Here is an 18,160-nt window from a genome sequence, read left to right as displayed (position 1 = left end):
CTCTTTTCAAAACTATAAATAAAATACTTACAAAAAGACATTGCTGTTTCTGCTTACGAGTTTTGTTAAAGTAACTAGACTCAAAAAGTTACAAGTAAATAAAAAGAGAATGGAATGCGTCTTAAAAGACGTTTGTTTCTTTCTGAGAAAAGTTTGCAGTTACCACGGAAACCAAAGAGCACCTGCCGACAGAAGTTTATATTAACTGAAAAAGCTAAGGAGAGAGAAAAAAAACAAGTGTTTTATATATAAAATCACACACACACACACACACACACAGTAGTACCCTACGGATTGCATCAAAGGATAGAGAGACAAAGTTATTATTTTTTTACCTTTATTTAACTAGGCAAGTCAGTTAAGAACAAATTCTTATTTTCAAAGACGGCCTAGGAACAGTGGGTTAACTGCCTGTTCAGGGGCAGAACGACAGATTTGTACCTTGTCAGCTCGGGTAGGATAGCTCGGGTAGGATAGCTCGGGTAGGATAGCTCGGGTAGGATAGCTTAATGACAGAGGGGGTGAGAGCTAACAGATGTCACTGAGAAACGGTTAGGGTTAAAGAGCCGAATCCATTCAGTCGACCGGTCGAATGTCTGGACAATAGGCTGTTTGGTCGACCGAGATTTCTTCAGTCGAGCAATAGCAAAAAAATATATAATTTCCTGTCTGAGTGGACTAATCGCTTGTGGAGGCGATGGGGAAGGCAGTCCATCACTGAGACTGAGACTGAAATTGTACACTGAACAAAAATAAACATGCAACAAATTAAAAGATTTTACCGAGGTATATCTCATATATGGAATTCAGTTAAAAGGCCCTAATCTATGGATTTCACATGACTGGGAATAGAGCTATGCATCAGTTGGTTACAGATACCTTGGGCGTGAATCAGAAAACCAGTCAGTACGTGGCGTGACCACCATTTGCCTCACGCAGGGTGACAAATCTCCTTCACATAGCGTTGATCAGGCTGTTGATTGCGGCCTGTTGTCCCACTCCTCTTCAATGGCTGTGTGAAGTTGCTGGATATTGGCGGGAACTGGAACAGTCGGTCATACACGTCGATCCAGAGCATCCCAAACATGCTCAACGGGTGACAGTAGCAGTTAAAATTTTGGACACCTACTCATTCAAGGGTAAAAAAAAATGTTTTACTATCTTCTACATTGTAGAATAATAGTGAATACATCAAAACTATTAAATAACACATATGGAATTATGTAGTAACCAAAAAAAAGTTACAATATTTTATATGTCAGATTCTAGGGTAGCCACCCTTTGCCTTGATGACAGCTTTACACACTCTTGGCATTCTCTCAACCAGCTTCACAATGCTTTTCCAAGTCTTGAAGGAGTTTGCACATTTGCTGAGCACTTGTTGGCTGCTATTCCTTCAGTCTGCGGTCCAACTCATCACAAACTATCTCAATTGGGTTGAGGTTGGGGGAATGTGGAGGCCAGGTCATCTGATGCAGCACTCCATCACTCTCCTTCTCGGTAAAATAGCCCTTACACAGCCTGGAGGTGTTGGGTCATTATCCTGTTGAAAAACAAATGATAGCCCCACTAAGCGCAAACCAGATGGCGTATCGCTGCAGAATGCTGTGGTAACCATGCTGGTTAAGTGCGCCTTGAATTCTAAATAATTCACTGACAGAGTCACCGGCAAAGCACCCCCACACCTCCTCCTCCATGCTTCACGGTGGGAACCACAAGTGGAGATCCCTTCACCTACTCTACATCACAAAGACACGGCGGTTGGAACCAAAAATCTCAAATTTGGACTCATCAGACCAAAGGACAGATTTCCACCAGTCTAATGTCCGTTGCTCCTGCTTCTTGGCCCAAGCAAGTCTTCTTCTTATTGGTGTCCTTTAGTAGTGTTTTTTTTTTGCAGCAATTCAATCATGAAACCCAGATTCACAGTCTCCTCTGAACAGTTGATGTTGAGATGTGTCTGTTACTTTACTCTGTGAAGCATTTATTTGGGCTGCAAGCTGAAGTGCACTTAACTCTAATGAACTTATCCTCTGCAGCAGAGGTAACTCTGGGTCATCCTTTCCTGTGGTGGTCCTCATGAGAGAGACAGTTACATCATAGTGATTGATTGTTTTTGCGACTGCACTTGAAGAAACTTAAGTTATCGAAATGTTCTGCAATGACTGACCTTCATGTCTCGAAGTAATGATGGACTGTTGTTTCTCTTTGCTTATTTGAGCTGTTCTTGCCATAATATGGACTTGGTCTTTTACCAAATAGGGCCATCTTCTGTATACCACCCCTACCTTGTTACAACACAACTGATTGGTGCAAAAGCATTAACCGTTCAATGTAGTTTGTTTGCCGGGCGGTGCGACAGTGTGTGTGTGTGTGTGTGTGTGTGTGTGTGTGTGTGTGTGTGTGTGTGTGTGTGTGTGTGTGTGTGTGTGTGTGTGATAGTGAAGGGGGGGCGGGTAATGGTGTTGCCACTGTGGCAGAACTACCGATGACCTGTACGATGACAACCCAGATGTTGGTGTACGAATCTGTACGACAGGGTCGATGATGCAGCCACAATGACTCACTGTTAGTGACGCTGATCTAAACTCTTACACACACACACACACACCTCTATCGATTAGTAACGGATGTTTACTCCAGATGAAAAATACCATGCATTTCCCCAGAAGGCAGAAAGGAAAGAGGGAGGGAGAGAAGAGAGCTGGTCAGTGGTGTGAGTCAGACACCTATAAAAGCTATTATTACCACACAGGGCCAATATGCTAAACAAGAACGAGGGGTTGACAATCCATTCTAGAACGAGGGGTTCACAATCCCATTCTAGAACGAGGGGTTGACAATCCATTCTAGAACGAGGGGTTCACAATCCCATTCTAGAACGAGGGGTTCACAATCCATTCTAGAACGAGGGGTTCACAATCCCATTCTAGAACGAGGGGTTCACAATCCCATTCTAGAACGAGGGGTTCACAATCCCATTCTAGAACGAGGGGTTCACAATCCCATTCTAGAACGAGGGGTTCACAATCCCATTCTAGAACGAGGGGTTCACAATCCCATTCTAGAACGAGGGGTTCACAATCCCATTCTAGAACGAGGGGTTCACAATCTATTCTAGAACGAGGGGTTCACAATCCCATTCTAGAATGAGGGGTTCACAATCCCATTCTAGAATGAGGGGTTCACAATCCCATTCTAGAACGAGGGGTTCACAATCTATTCTAGAACGAGGGGTTCACAATCCATTCTAGAACGAGGGGTTCACAATCCCATTCTAGAACGAGGGGTTCACAATCCCATTCTAGAACGAGGGGTTCACAATCCCATTCTAGAATGAGGGGTTCACAAACCATTCTAGAATGAGGGGTTCACAAATCATTCTAGAATGAGGGGTTCACAAATCATTCTAGAATGAGGGGTTCACAAATCATTCTAGAATGAGGGGTTCACAAATCATTCTAGAATGAGGGGTTCACAAATCATTCTAGAATGAGGGGTTCACAATCCCATTCTAGAACGAGGGGTTCACAATCCCATTCTAGAACGAGGGGTTCACAATCCATTCTAGAACGAGGGGTTCACAATCCATTCTAGAACGAGGGGTTCACAATCCCATTCTAGAACGAGGGGTTCACAATCCATTCTAGAACGAGGGGTTCACAATCCATTCTAGAACGAGGGGTTCACAATCCATTCTAGAACGAGGGGTTCACAATCCATTCTAGAACGAGGGGTTCACAATCCATTCTAGAACGAGGGGTTCACAATCCATTCTAGAACGAGGGGTTCACAATCCCATTCTAGAACGAGGGGTTCACAATCCATTCTAGAACGAGGGGTTCACAATCCATTCTAGAACGAGGGGTTCACAATCCATTCTAGAACGAGGGGTTCACAATCCATTCTAGAACGAGGGGTTCACAATCCATTCTAGAACGAGGGGTTCACAATCCATTCTAGAACGAGGGGTTCACAATCCATTCTAGAACGAGGGGTTCACAATCCATTCTAGAATGAGGGGTTCACAATCCATTCTAGAACGAGGGGTTCACAATCCATTCTAGAACGAGGGGTTCACAATCCATTCTAGAATGAGGGGTTCACAAATCATTCTAGGAAGTACAAGCATTTGTAACTCCCCTGACAATCTGTCTGCAGAAACTGATTGCAGTGCAGGAATAGAACGATGCACTTCTGACTTCTACAACTTGAAGACCAACACTAAATCAAAAGTGTGTCTGTGTGAGTGTGAGTGTGTGTGTAGGGCTCGACATTAAAGCTTGTTCTCGTCCATGAAAAGCAAAAAAACATTTTCCGGAAAACAAGACTATAGATTTATTGCCGACAGAAAGTATTCACACCTTTTAACTTTTCCACATGTTGTTGTGTTACAAAGTGGGATTCAGTTGAGATGGTGTCACTGACCTACACAAAATACCAATGTGCTTAAGAAATCGCATTATAAACTGCATGGCCTCGTCCAGTGTACAATAATATGGGTAAAATGATTTTTGTATAACTACGCCATCTCTGTACCCAACACATGCAGCAGGGTAGCCTAGTGGTTAGAGTGTAGAGGCGGCAGGGTAGCCTAGTGGTTAGAGTGTAGAGGCGGCAGGGTAGCCTCGTGGTTAGAGTGTAGAGGCGGCAGGGTAGCCTCGTGGTTAGAGTGTAGAGGCGGCAGGGTAGCCTCGTGGTTAGAGTGTAGAGGCGGCAGGGTAGCCTCGTGGTTGTGTAGAGGCGGCAGGGTAGCCTCGTGGTTAGAGTGTAGAGGCGGCAGGGTAGCCTCGTGGTTAGAGTGTAGAGGCGGCAGGGTAGCCTCGTGGTTAGAATGTAGAGGCGGCAGGGTAGCCTCGTGGTTAGAGTGTAGAGGCGGCAGGGTAGCCTCGTGGTTAGAGTGTAGAGGCGGCAGGGTAGCCTCGTGGTTAGAGTGTAGAGGCGGCAGGGTAGCCTCGTGGTTAGAGTGTAGAGGCGGCAGGGTAGCCTCGTGGTTAGAGTGTGGAGGCGGCAGGGTAGCCTCGTGGTTAGAGTGTAGAGGCGGCAGGGTAGCCTCGTGGTTAGAGTGTAGAGGCGGCAGGGTAGCCTCGTGGTTAGAGTGTAGAGGCGGCAGGGTAGCCTCGTGGTTAGAGTGTAGAGGCGGCAGGGTAGCCTCGTGGTTAGAGTGTAGAGGCGGCAGGGTAGCCTCGTGGTTAGAGTGTAGAGGCGGCAGGGTAGCCTCGTGGTTAGAGTGTAGAGGCGGCAGGGTAGCCTAGTGGTTAGAGTGTAGAGGCGGCAGGGTAGCCTAGTGGTTAGAGTGTAGAGGCGGCAGGGTAGCCTCGTGGTTAGAGTGTAGAGGCGGCAGGGTAGCCTCGTGGTTAGAGTGTAGAGGCGGCAGGGTAGCCTCGTGGTTAGAGCGTTGGACTTCGAATCCCCGAGCTGCCCCTGAACAAGGCAGTTAACCCACTGTTCCTAGGCCATCATTGAAAATAAGAATTTGTTCTTAACCGACTTGCCTAGTAAAGTAAAGGTAAAATAAATAAAAAGTCAAGTAGTGAATTTCAAGCACAGATTCAACCACAAAGACAAGGGAGTTCTTTCCAATGCCTCGCAAAGGGCACCCATTGGTAGAACACAAACAAAGCAGGGATTTCAACACGAGGTCAATGTTGACTTTATAAACAGGTAAGAGTTTAATGGCTGTGATATCAGAAAACTGAGGATGAAATCAACAACATCGCACAATACTAAGCTAAATGACTGAGTGACTTTATAAACAGGTAAGAGTTTAATGGCTGTGATATCAGAAAACTGAGGATGAAATCAACAACATCGCACAATACTAAGCTAAATGACTGAGTGACTTTATAAACAGGTAAGAGTTTAATGGCTGTGATATCAGAAAACTGAGGATGAAATCAACAACATCGCACAATACTAAGCTAAATGACTGAGTGACTTTATAAACAGGTAAGAGTTTAATGGCTGTGATATCAGAAAACTGAGGATGAAATCAACAACATTGCACAATACTAAGCTAAATGACTGAGTGAAATAAAGGAAGTCTGTACAGAACAAAAATGTTACAAAACACGCATCCTGTTTGCAACATGACACTTAATACTGCAATGTGGCTAAGAAATGTACTTTGTATCCTGAATACAAAGTGTTACGTTTGGGGCAAATTCAACACAACACGTCACTGAGTACCACTCTTCATATTTTCAAACATGGTGTTGGCTGCATCAGACAACGACCAGGGAGTTTATTTTCGGATAAAAGGGAAACAGAACACAGTTATAGCCAGAGGAAAACCTGGTTCAGTCGGCGTTCCAACAGACCTTAAAAAACCAGGCCAAATCCACACAGGAGTTGCTTCCCAAGACGACATGGAATGTTCCGGAGAAGCCTGATCACTTAAAAATCAGCTTGAAAAATATATGGCATGTCTTGAAAAGGGCTGTCGAGCCAGGATCAACTTGACAGAGATGTAAGAACATTTAAAAGAAAAATGGGCAAATACTGTACAATCCAGGTGGGCAAAGTTCTTAAGAGACGAGGTCAAATAAAACTCACAGCTGTAATTGCCACCAAAAAGGTGCTTCTACAAAGCATTGACTCAGGAGTGTGAATACCAATGTAAATTAGATATCTGTATTTATTATGCAATACATTTGCTCACATTTCTAGAAACATGTTTTCACTTTGCCATCATGGGGTAATGTGTGTAAGAAGCGTGAGAAAATAGATTTTTATCAATTTTCAATTCGGGCTGTGACAAAATGTGGGAAAATTGAATACTTTCTGAAGGCTCTGTTAGTTGTCCGAACGGACAAGTAAAAAATAAATAAAAATATCAAACAATTACGCCGATCAGCACTGGATCAGAGAGGCCAACATTAGAATATTCAAAACCATTTGTATTGATGTACATTAAACAAGCCTACAGGTCAAAGTGTAGGTGAGATGCATATTGGCCACAGCCTCGTGCCTGTCCAGCTGCCAAAGGCATAACCCTCGTCATATTAATAACCCTAATTAATGATAACCCTAGTCATATTAATAACCCTAGTCATATTAATAACCCTAGTTAATGATAACCCTCGTCATATTAATAATCCTAATTAATGATAACCCTCGTCATATTAATAACCCTAGTTAATGATAACCCTCGTCATATTAATAACCCTAATTAATGATAACCCTAGTCATATTAATAACCCTAATTAATGATAACCCTCGTCATATTAATAACCCTAGTTAATGATAACCCTCGTCATATTAATAACCCTAATTAATGATAACCCTAGTCATATTAATAACCCTAGTTAATGATAACCCTAGTCATATTAATAACCCTAATTAATGATAACCCTAGTCATATTAATAACCCTAATTAATGATAACCCTCGTCATATTAATAACCCTAATTAATGATAACCCTCGTCATATTAATAACCCCAGTTAATGATAACCCTCGTCATATTAATAACCCCAGTTAATGATAACCCTCGTCATATTAATAACCCCAGTTAATGATAACCCTCGTCATATTAATAACCCCAGTTAATGATAACCCTCGTCATATTAATAACCCCAGTTAATGATAACCCTCGTCATATTAATAACCCCAGTTAATGATAACCCTCGTCATATTAATAACCCCAGTTAATGATAACCCTCGTCATATTAATAACCCCAGTTAATGATAACCCTCGTCATATTAATAACCCTAGTTAATGATAACCCTCGTCATATTAATAACCCTAGTTAATGATAACCCTCGTCATATTAATAACCCTAGTTAATGATAACCCTCGTCATATTAATAACCCTAGTTAATGATAACCCTAGTCATATTAATAACCCTAGTTAATGATAACCCTAGTTAATGATAACCCTAGTCATATTAATAACCCTAGTTAATGATAACCCTAGTTAATGATAACCCTAGTCATATTAATAACCCTAGTTAATGATAACCCTAGTCATATTAATAACCCTAGTCATATTAATAACCCTAGTTAATGATAACCCTAGTTAATGATAACCCTAGTCATATTAATAACCCTAGTCATATTAATAACCCTAGTTAATGATAACCCTAGTCATATTAATAACCCTAGTTAATGATAACCCTCGTCATATTGAGCTTAGACAAGTATAGAAATGTCCTACTTGTCAAAAGGACTAAAACATGTTTTATGTCAAGCCCTGGTGTGTGTGTGTGTATTCTGCTGGGCTGGGCCAGCCTGGAGCTCAGAGACTGGGTGTTTTAAGATAAGGGCACCTCATCATTCCTGTACAGCCTGTACAGCCCACCACACCTCGTGTCCACCCTGCCATTGAGTACGCAATATGTGTCTCTAGATTATTGTGACTGGCGACCTCCATTAGTCAGTTTAAACCTACACTCCACCATATGATAACGGAGCTCTCCTCTATCTCCCCTCTGACACAGTCACAGTCAACGCTTTTCTACAGACCTTTTTTTACCCTCCCTCTGACACTCCCGCCTTCTCTTACCCTCTTTCCATCTCTTGCTAGCTGTCAGCCTTCCTCTCTGTCGCTCTCCAGCTCCCTCATCCCCTCACGCTTTGTCCTTTTCGCCCGCTCTCTCTCTCCCCTCTATTCATTCCCTCTCATCCATCTCTCCTTCATTTCCCCATCCTTCTCTCTCCTCTATTCTCTCCCTTCCAGAGTTATTAGTAGTTTTATTGACGACACAATCTTCTAGTAACGTCACTCAAGCAGATTGGCCCATTCTCTCTCCTTTGACTCACTCCCTCTCCCTTTCTTTTCATTTTCTCTTTCATTTTCTCCCCCTCCATTCTCTCTCTCCTCCTCTACCTCTTTCTTCTAGTAACGTCACTGAGGCAGATTGGTCCATTCAGTATCTGGGACAGCAGGGAGGTGACTCAGTGTTAGCATAGTTTAGAAACCGGGTGTTTACGGAAACTGGATGCTGACTGGTTGATAGCAGGGAGTTATAGAACCACAATCCCAGCATCCTCCGGGTAATGTCTGTTAAAAGACACGCGCCGGAACATTGGCGACCACTAACTGTTATTTAAACCTTCCGCTTTGGGCTTGATGCGTCAATGTGTAGTTCATACACCCATAATCCATGAGAAGAATTACGGTCTTGCCTCAATTAGCAACAAAACCCCTAGTTTGAAAGCAACTTTTTCTGGAATCTGCACCCCACTGTCTACCCTTAATTCCCCCCCACGTGGGTCAGCCCCTTAAGAATTAGAGTTCAACCAATGAGCTTCATGTGAGTGACAGCTAGCAAGAGGCACATCAAACACAAATGACAGAGCGAGCAATGAGGTGGTGCACATATCTGCACACAATGTGACGTAGGAAACCATTTTTGGGGGACCAATGTTAGCTTGTGAGCACTACTTTCAGAACTACTGGCTAAAAAGTCATCAGAAGTAGAGGAGAATCAAACAATTAACAAGTTCATTAGATTTATCAATACGCATCCACTGTCTCACAGCCCAGACAGCCAACTCTGGCCTGCTCGCCTCCCTACCACTGAGGAAGTACAGTTCCCGCTCAGCCCAGTCAAAACTGTTCGCTGCTCTGGCCCCCCAATGGTGGAACAAACTCCCTCACGACGCCAGGACAGCGGAGTCAATCACCACCTTCCGGAGACACCTGAAACCCCACCTCTTTAAGGAATACCTAGGATAGGATAAGTAATCCTTCTCATCCCCCCCCCCCTTTAAGATTTAGATGCACTATTGTAAAGTGACTGTTCTACTGGATGTCATAAGGTGAATGCACCAATTTGTAAGTCGCTCTGGATAAGAGCGTCTGCTAAATTACTTAAATGTAAATGTTATAAACTTAATCTCCCCTGGAAAAATAGAATCTAGACAACATTTCCCCATGCTAGTAAGCTGGCAATGCTACTAGGCTGGCAATGCTACTTGGCTAGCAACCTCAGAATCTCAGAACTCACTCAATGTAATAACGTTTGAATGAAAACTTTTCTTAATACATGTCGGCAACCGTTTTACGAAAGCAATAGGGACCTGAACCCGGGACATATCGAGAGTAACACCCTCCAAAGGGCATTGGCTTCGCCTCGGGTATAAAGAACACCCCTTAGTTGGGAGTTAGCACACAATAATCCCCAGGTTCTCGTGCCTTATTGCTTAAATATAAACACACATTCACTATGCCCCCCTTTCTACATCTGAAAACCTCGCTATCTCAAGGTGGGAGACCGAACATGTGCTTAGCATAAGCATTCTATCAGTGTCCTCGCTCCTCCCAGCCAGATAGGGGTGGTACCGGGCATGGGCAATGGAGCCGTCTCCGGGCATGGGCAATGGAGCCGTCTCCGGGCAATGGAGCCGTCTCCGGGCAATGGAGCCGTCTCCGGGCATGGGCAATGGAGCCGTCTCCGGGCAATGGAGCCGTCTCCGGGCATGGGCAATGGAGCCGTCTCCGGGCATGGGCAATGGAGCCGTCTCCGGGCATGGGCAATGGAGCCGTCTCCGGGCATGGGCAATGGAGCCGTCTCCGGGCAATGGAGCCGTCTCCGGGCAATGGAGCCGTCTCCGGGCGGGCAATGGAGCCGTCTCCGGGCAATGGAGCCGTCTCCGGGCAATGGAGCCGTCTCCGGGCAATGGAGCCGTCTCCGGGCATGGGCAATGGAGCCGTCTCCGGGCAATGGCAATGGAGCCGTCTCGGGCATGGGCAATGGAGCCGTCTCCGGGGCAATGGAGCCGTCTCCGGGCAATGGAGCCGTCTCCGGGGGCAATGGAGCCGTCTCCGGGCAATGGAGCCGTCTCCGGGCAATGGAGCCGTCTGCGGGCAATGGAGCCGTCTCCGGGCAATGGAGCCGTCTCCGGGCATGGGCAATGGAGCCGTCTCCGGGCATGGGCAATGGAGCCGTCTCCGGGCATGGGCAATGGAGCCGTCTCCGGGCATGGGCAATGGAGCCGTCTCCGGGCATGGGCAATGGAGCCGTCTCCGGGCATGGGCAATGGAGCCGTCTCCGGGCATGGGCAATGGAGCCGTCTCCGGGCATGGGCAATGGAGCCGTCTCCGGGCATGGGCAATGGAGCCGTCTCCGGGCATGGGCAATGGAGCCGTCTCTCCGGGCATGGGCAATGGAGCCGTCTCCGGGCATGGGCAATGGAGCCGTCTCCGGGCATGGGCAATGGAGCCGTCTCCGGGCATGGGCAATGGAGCCGTCTCCAAGCTGGGCAATGGAGCCGTCTCCAAGCTGGGCAATGGAGCCGTCTCCAAGCTGGGCAATGGAGCCGTCTCCAAGCTGGGCAATGGAGCCGTCTCCAACCTGGGCAATGGAGCCGTCTCCAACCTGGGCAATGGAGCCGTCTCCAACCTGGGCAATGGAGCCGTCTCCAAGCTGGGCAATGGAGCCGTCTCCAAGCATATCCTCCTCAATCACTCCTATATCCACCCCCGACCTTACTGTTGTGCCTTCCATATCTCCATCCCCATCTTTTGCCCTTGGGGTGGGGGGATGGAAGCAGGCCCTCTCCCAGTCTACCCTCTCTAGAGTAACCTTGTTCAGGCTCAGGTGCAGTATAGTACAGTCAGCAGCCAGACTTCCAGACTCCCAGGAGGGCGGCGCAGTAACCTGAGTAGCCACGGCCTGGATCAGAGCACCTGAGAGGATGCTTGAGGCGCCGGGCTGGGTGGGTGCCCTGGTTCTCTCTCTCCTGCTCATTGTCTAAGGCTTCCTGTAATCTGGTTGTTTTGGTACACTGCGGCCTGCCTACACTCGCCACACACAGGAAACGACTGGGACAAACACTCCGTATAACTGGTAACTGCACACACACATACGACACGTGTACACACAGTTGAAGTCAGAAGTTGGCATACACCTTAGCCAAATACATTTAAACTCTGTTTTAACAATTCCTGACATATAATGCCAGTAAAAATTCCACAGTTAGGATCACCACTTTATTTTAAGAATGAAGTGTCAGAATAATGGGAGAGAATTATTTATTTCAGCCTTTATTTCTTTCATCACACTCACCGTGGGTCAGAAGTCTGCATACACTCAATTAGTATTTGGTAGCATTGACTTTAAACTGTTTAACTTGCTTCAAACGTTCCGGGTAGCCTTCCACAAGCTTCCCACAATAAGTTGGGTGTATTTTGGCCCATTCCTCCTGACAGAGCTGGTGTAACTGAGTCAGGTTTGTAGGCCTCCTTGCTCACACACGCCTTTTCAGTTCTGCCGACAAATGTTCTATGGGATTGAGGTCAGGGCTTTGTGATGGCCACTCCAATCATTTGACTTTGTTGCCACAACTTTGGAAGTATGCTTGGGGTCATTGTCCATTTGGAAGACCCTTTTGCAACCAAGCTTTGACTTCCTGACTGATGTCTTGAGATGTTGCTTCAATATATCCACCTGATTTTCCTCCCTCATGATGCCATCTATTTTGTGAAGTGCAACAGTCCCTCCTGCAGCAAAGGACTACACAACAACATGATGCTGCCACCCCGGTGCTTCACGGTTGGGATGGTGTTCTTGGGCTTGCAAGCCTCCCCCTTTTTCCTCTAAACATAACGATGGTCATTATCACCAAACAGTTCTATTTTTGTTTCATCAGACCAGAGGACATTTTTCCAAAAAGTACCATCTTTGTCCCCATGTTCAGTTGCAAACCGTAGTCTGGCTTTTTTATGGCGGTTTTGGAGCAGTGGCTTCTTCCTTGCTGAGCGGCCTTACAGGTTATGTCGATATAGGACTCGTTTTACTGTGGATATAGATACTTTTGTACCGGTTTCCTCCAGCATCTTCACAAGGTCCTTTGCTGTTGTTCTGGGATTGATTTGCACTTTTCTCACCAAAGTACGTTCATCTCTAGGAGACAGAACGCATCTCCTTCCTGAGCAGTATGACAGCTGTGTGGTCCCATGGTGTTTATACTTACGTACTATTGTTTGTACAGATGAACGTGGTACCTTCAGGCATTTAGAAATTGCTCCCAAGGATGAACCAGACTTGTGGAGGTCTACAATATTTTTCTGAAGTCTTGGCTGATTTCTTCTGATTTTCCCATGATGTCAAGCAAAGAGGCACTGAGTTTGAAGGTAGGCCTTGAAATACATCCACAGGTACACCTCCAATTGACTCAAATGATGTCAATTAGCCTAGCAGAAGCTTCTAAAGCCATGACATCATTTTCTGGAATTTTCCAAGCTGTTTAAAGGCACAGTCAACTTAGTGTATGTAAACCTCTGACCCACTGGAATTGTGATACAGTGAATTATAAGTGAAATAATCTGTCTGTAAACAATTGTTGGAAATATGCCTTGTGTCATGCACAAAGTAGATGTGCTAACCGACTTGACAAACTATAGGGTGTTTACAAGAAATGTGTGGAGTGGTTGAAAAAGGAGTTAATGACTCCAACCTAAGTGTATGTAAACTAGATTTAATGACTCCAACCTAAGTGTATGTAAACTAGATTTAATGACTCCAACCTAAGTGTATGTAAACTAGTTTTAATGACTCCAACCTAAGTGTATGTAAACTAGATTTAATGACTCCAACCTAAGTGTATGTAAACTAGATTTAATGACTCCAACCTAAGTGTATGTAAACTAGATTTAATGACTCCAACCTAAGTGTATGTAAACTAGATTTAATGACTCCAACCTAAGTGTATGTAAACTAGTTTTAATGACTCCAACCTAAGTGTATGTAAACTAGTTTTAATGACTCCAACCTAAGTGTATGTAAACTAGTTTTAATGACTCCAACCTAAGTGTATGTAAACTAGTTTTAATGACTCCAATCTAAGTGTATGTAAACTAGTTAATGACTCCAACCTAAGTGTATGTAAACTAGATTTAATGACTCCAACCTAAGTGTATGTAAACTAGTTTTAATGACTCCAACCTAAGTGTATGTAAACTAGTTTTAATGACTCCAACCTAAGTGTATGTAAACTAGTTTTAATGACTCCAACCTAAGTGTATGTAAACTAGTTTTAATGACTCCAACCTAAGTGTATGTAAACTAGATTTAATGACTCCAACCTAAGTGTATGTAAACTAGTTTTAATGACTCCAACCTAAGTGTATGTAAACTAGTTTTAATGACTCCAACCTAAGTGTATGTAAACTAGTTAATGACTCCAATCTAAGTGTATGCAAACTTCCGACTTCAACTGTACATGTCCATGTACAACAGGAAAACACTGTTGATCTAGAACGATAGACTATTACATTCTGCATAACAATGTCGGCTCCCAAGGAACTGTTTCTTGGCAGAGCTGAAGAGAGAAAAGTACAGGTGAAGATCGGATAGGGTATTGATACAGCGAGGATGAGAGAGTGCAGGGGAGAGAGAGAAGCGAAAGGAAAGAGAGACAAGAGGGGAAAAATAGGAGATTGAAGAGAGGAAAGAAAAAAGACAGACAGAAAGAGAGCGTGCTCCCTCTCACGAGGAAGGGAGAAGGATCGATAGAAAAGCTTGACAGGTGTATAGGATAAACCCTGGGTGAAGAATTAACAGAGTACTGATACTGGGTAGTTGGACTAAAACTAAACTCGACAACACAGTGCTGCCAACCGATCCAATCAAGACCAACACTATGGAGTCCCTCTCTCCCTCTCTCCCTCTCCCTTTTTAAGTTCCCCCTCTCCTGCTCCATCTTCCTCCCTCTCTCTTTCTTTCTTTCTCTGGCCAGAGGACGTCTTAGAATCAACATTGTAAGAGAAAAAGAAAGCTACAAGAATGGTTGGTTACATCATCCTCGTGTGGAAATGTGCCTCTTGCTAAACTAAGGTGACAAGGTCCGGTGGCTTTTCATCATCGAGTTGAAACAGTCAAAGTAGCTGTGGTAATCATCATCAGTACAGTGGTTGTTCTCCCCTCTTGTCAAATAGAACATTACCAGGAACACATTTCAAGAGCTCAACGCAGGCCTAGACTGAATTTAAAATGGAGGCAGCTCCCTGAGAACACTATGGAAGGCATTTGGGAGTGTGTGAGTCCGTGTGTGTTTTCACTTACCTCATTGCCATACATCATAAGGTGGTGTGTAGCGATCAGAGCTTTGAAGACCACCACCCAGCTGCTATTGGCTGTCCTCTCAAATAGTGTGTCAGCCAGCTGGGGGACCGACACGTTCATCTCACTGGTGCAGTGGATCAGGTCTGGAGGAGACAGAGTTAGAGAGAGAGAGACAGACAGGACAGACAGGCGTGGTGAGATCAGGGCCTGTATAGATGGGGAAATCAAAGACAAGGAACGCACTCTCAGGTACACACTCACAGTGGTGTGACAGTGCAACTGCATGCAAGTTCAATATGAAGGACAAACAGGGTCATTTCAGGAAGAGGAACACACACACGGGGCTGCGAGTCCAGAGACAAACACATAGTCTAGACTCGAGTGTCGACCTCCAGTCTAGACGAGTACTAACTGTGCTATAGGTGGTAAAACTGACTCTGGATCACAACATAATGATGTTTGTTTCCAACATTCGAGCGGTTTTCCTTTCCCTGCTGTGATACTAATGAGTAGCACCACACTGGTTTGGTCCCAGGCCTATAAAAACAACATCCTGTTCCACATCTGCTGTTCTATTCAGACAATTCCATCGACATTATGTTTATATATTCATATGCACCACAACAACAACTTTCCCCGACTAAAAAAAACACATCATTTATAAAAGCATGTATTTTCCCATAGATAGGATGTCTCCATGTCTTTTAATCAACTATATTCAACTATAGCTTGTCTGATACTTTAAGCACACTGTTTGATTCAATAATTAAGACAAATGATTAGAGGGAGTCTGACCAGCAATTGATTTGATTGTGCCAGGATCAGACAACCAGTGACCGTGTGACAAGCCCCCGCCTTCTCTATCCTTCCTGATGTAGTGACCAGGGTTCATCTGTCCTCCCTGATGTAGTGACCAGGGTTCATCTCTCCTCCCTGATGTAGTGACCAGGGTTCATCTCTCCTCCCTGATGTAGTGACCAGGGTTCATCTCTCCTCCCTGATGTAGTGACCAGGGTTCATCTCTCCTCCCTGATGTAGTGACCAGGGTTCATCTGTCCTCCCTGATGTAGTGACCAGGGTTCATCTGTCCTCCCTGATGTAGTGACCAGGGTTCATCTGTCCTCCCTGATGTAGTGACCAGGGTTCATCTGTCCTCCCTGATGTAGTGACCAGGGTTCATCTGTCCTCCCTGATGTAGTGACCAGGGTTCATCTGTCCTCCCTGATGTAGTGACCAGGGTTCATCTGTCCTCCCTGATGTAGTGACCAGGGTTCATCTGTCCTCCCTGATGTAGTGACCAGGGTTCATCTCTCCTCCCTCATGTAGTGACCAGGTTTCATCTCTCCTCCCTCATGTAGTGACCAGGTTTCATCTGACCTCCCTCATGTAGTGACCAGGTTTCATCTGTCCTCCCTGATGTAGTGACCAGGGTTCATCTGTCCTCCCTGATGTAGTGACCAGGGTTCATCTCTCCTCCCTGATGTAGTGACCAGGGTTCATCTCGCCTCCCTGATGTAGTGACCAGGGTTCATCTCTCCTCCCTGATGTAGTGACCAGGGTTCATCTCTCCTCCCTGATGTAGTGACCAGGGTTCATCTGTCCTCCCTGATGTAGTGACCAGGGTTCATCTCTCCTCCCTGATGTAGTGACCAGGGTTCATCTCTCCTCCCTGATGTAGTGACCAGGGTTCATCTCTCCTCCCTGATGTAGTGACCAGGGTTCATCTCTCCTCCCTGATGTAGTGACCAGGGTTCATCTCTCCTCCCTGATGTAGTGACCAGGTTTCATCTGACCTCCCTGATGTAGTGAGCAGGGTTCATCTGTCCTCCCTGATGTAGTGACCAGGGTTCATCTGTCCTCCCTGATGTAGTGACCAGGGTTCATCTGTCCTCCCTGATGTAGTGACCAGGGTTCATCTGTCCTCCCTGATGTAGTGACCAGGGTTCATCTGTCCTCCCTGATGTAGTGACCAGGGTTCATCTCTCCTCCCTGATGTAGTGACCAGGGTTCATCTGTCCTCCCTGATGTAGTGACCAGGGTTCATCTCTCCTCCCTGATGTAGTGACCAGGGTTCATCTGTCCTCCCTGATGTAGTGACCAGGGTTCATCTCTCCTCCCTGATGTAGTGACCAGGGTTCATCTCTCCTCCCTGATGTAGTGACCAGGGTTCATCTCTCCTCCCTGATGTAGTGACCAGGGTTCATCTCTCCTCCCTGATGTAGTGACCAGGGTTCATCTGTCCTCCCTGATGTAGTGACCAGGGTTCATCTGTCCTCCCTGATGTAGTGACCAGGGTTCATCTGACCTCCCTGATGTAGTGAGCAGGGTTCATCTGTCCTCCCTGATGTAGTGACCAGGGTTCATCTGTCCTCCCTGATGTAGTGACCAGGGTTCATCTCTCCTCCCTGATGTAGTGACCAGGGTTCATCTGTCCTCCCTGATGTAGTGACCAGGGTTCATCTGTCCTCCCTGATGTAGTGACCAGGGTTCATCTGTCCTCCCTGATGTAGTGACCAGGGTTCATCTGTCCTCCCTGATGTAGTGACCAGGGTTCATCTGTCCTCCCTGATGTAGTGACCAGGGTTCATCTGTCCTCCCTGATGTAGTGACCAGGGTTCATCTGTCCTCCCTGATGTAGTGACCAGGGTTCATCTGTCCTCCCTGATGTAGTGACCAGGGTTCATCTCTCCTCCCTGATGTAGTGACCAGGGTTCATCTCTCCTCCCTGATGTAGTGACCAGGGTTCATCTCTCCTCCCTGATGTAGTGACCAGGGTTCATCTGTCCTCCCTGATGTAGTGACCAGGGTTCATCTGTCCTCCCTGATGTAGTGACCAGGGTTCATCTGTCCTCCCTGATGTAGTGACCAGGGTTCATCTGTCCTCCCTGATGTAGTGACCAGGGTTCATCTGTCCATATTGCTGAAGCTGCAACATAATTACAGCCATTTCTGAACTGAAAAGTTCTGTTACCAAAATCCCTCATTTGAACAGGGAAAAACACTCCCTTGTCCCCTGCTCTCGTTAAGTGACATGTTTGCATCGCATTGACAAAGAACTCTCGGGGTCGACCAACAGCCTAACGACCAAATAATGGACCAGTTGCTCTCGAGGTCGACCAACAGCCTAACGACCAAATAATGGACCAGTTG

General features: G+C 45.7%; 1 protein-coding gene and 1 long non-coding RNA gene across 7 annotated transcripts in view; both read right to left on the bottom strand.

The window, feature by feature from the left end:
• Positions 1-18,160, bottom strand: part of LOC118379639 (phosphatidylinositol-binding clathrin assembly protein-like) — an 82,064-nt gene that overhangs the window by 47,962 nt on the left and 15,942 nt on the right. For all 6 annotated transcript variants that reach the window (XM_052497710.1, XM_052497705.1, XM_052497706.1 and 3 more), the window contains one exon: positions 15,011-15,153. In XM_052497710.1, coding sequence (XP_052353670.1) covers positions 15,011-15,153 — 143 coding nt within the window. The remainder of the gene's footprint in view (positions 1-15,010; positions 15,154-18,160) is intronic.
• Positions 13,432-14,112, bottom strand: LOC127916203 (uncharacterized). The gene is made up of 3 exons (XR_008093870.1): positions 13,822-14,112; positions 13,649-13,753; positions 13,432-13,543 (listed from the first exon to the last, which is right to left on the bottom strand). It is a non-coding gene; the product is annotated as an uncharacterized LOC127916203 (long non-coding RNA).

This window comes from Oncorhynchus keta, chromosome 35 (genome assembly GCF_023373465.1).
Source record: "Oncorhynchus keta strain PuntledgeMale-10-30-2019 chromosome 35, Oket_V2, whole genome shotgun sequence".
In the NCBI taxonomy this organism is placed as follows: Eukaryota; Metazoa; Chordata; class Actinopteri; order Salmoniformes; family Salmonidae; genus Oncorhynchus; species Oncorhynchus keta.
The sequence above is the reverse complement of the archived record's forward strand: the minus strand, read 5'-3'. Positions and strand labels throughout refer to the sequence as shown.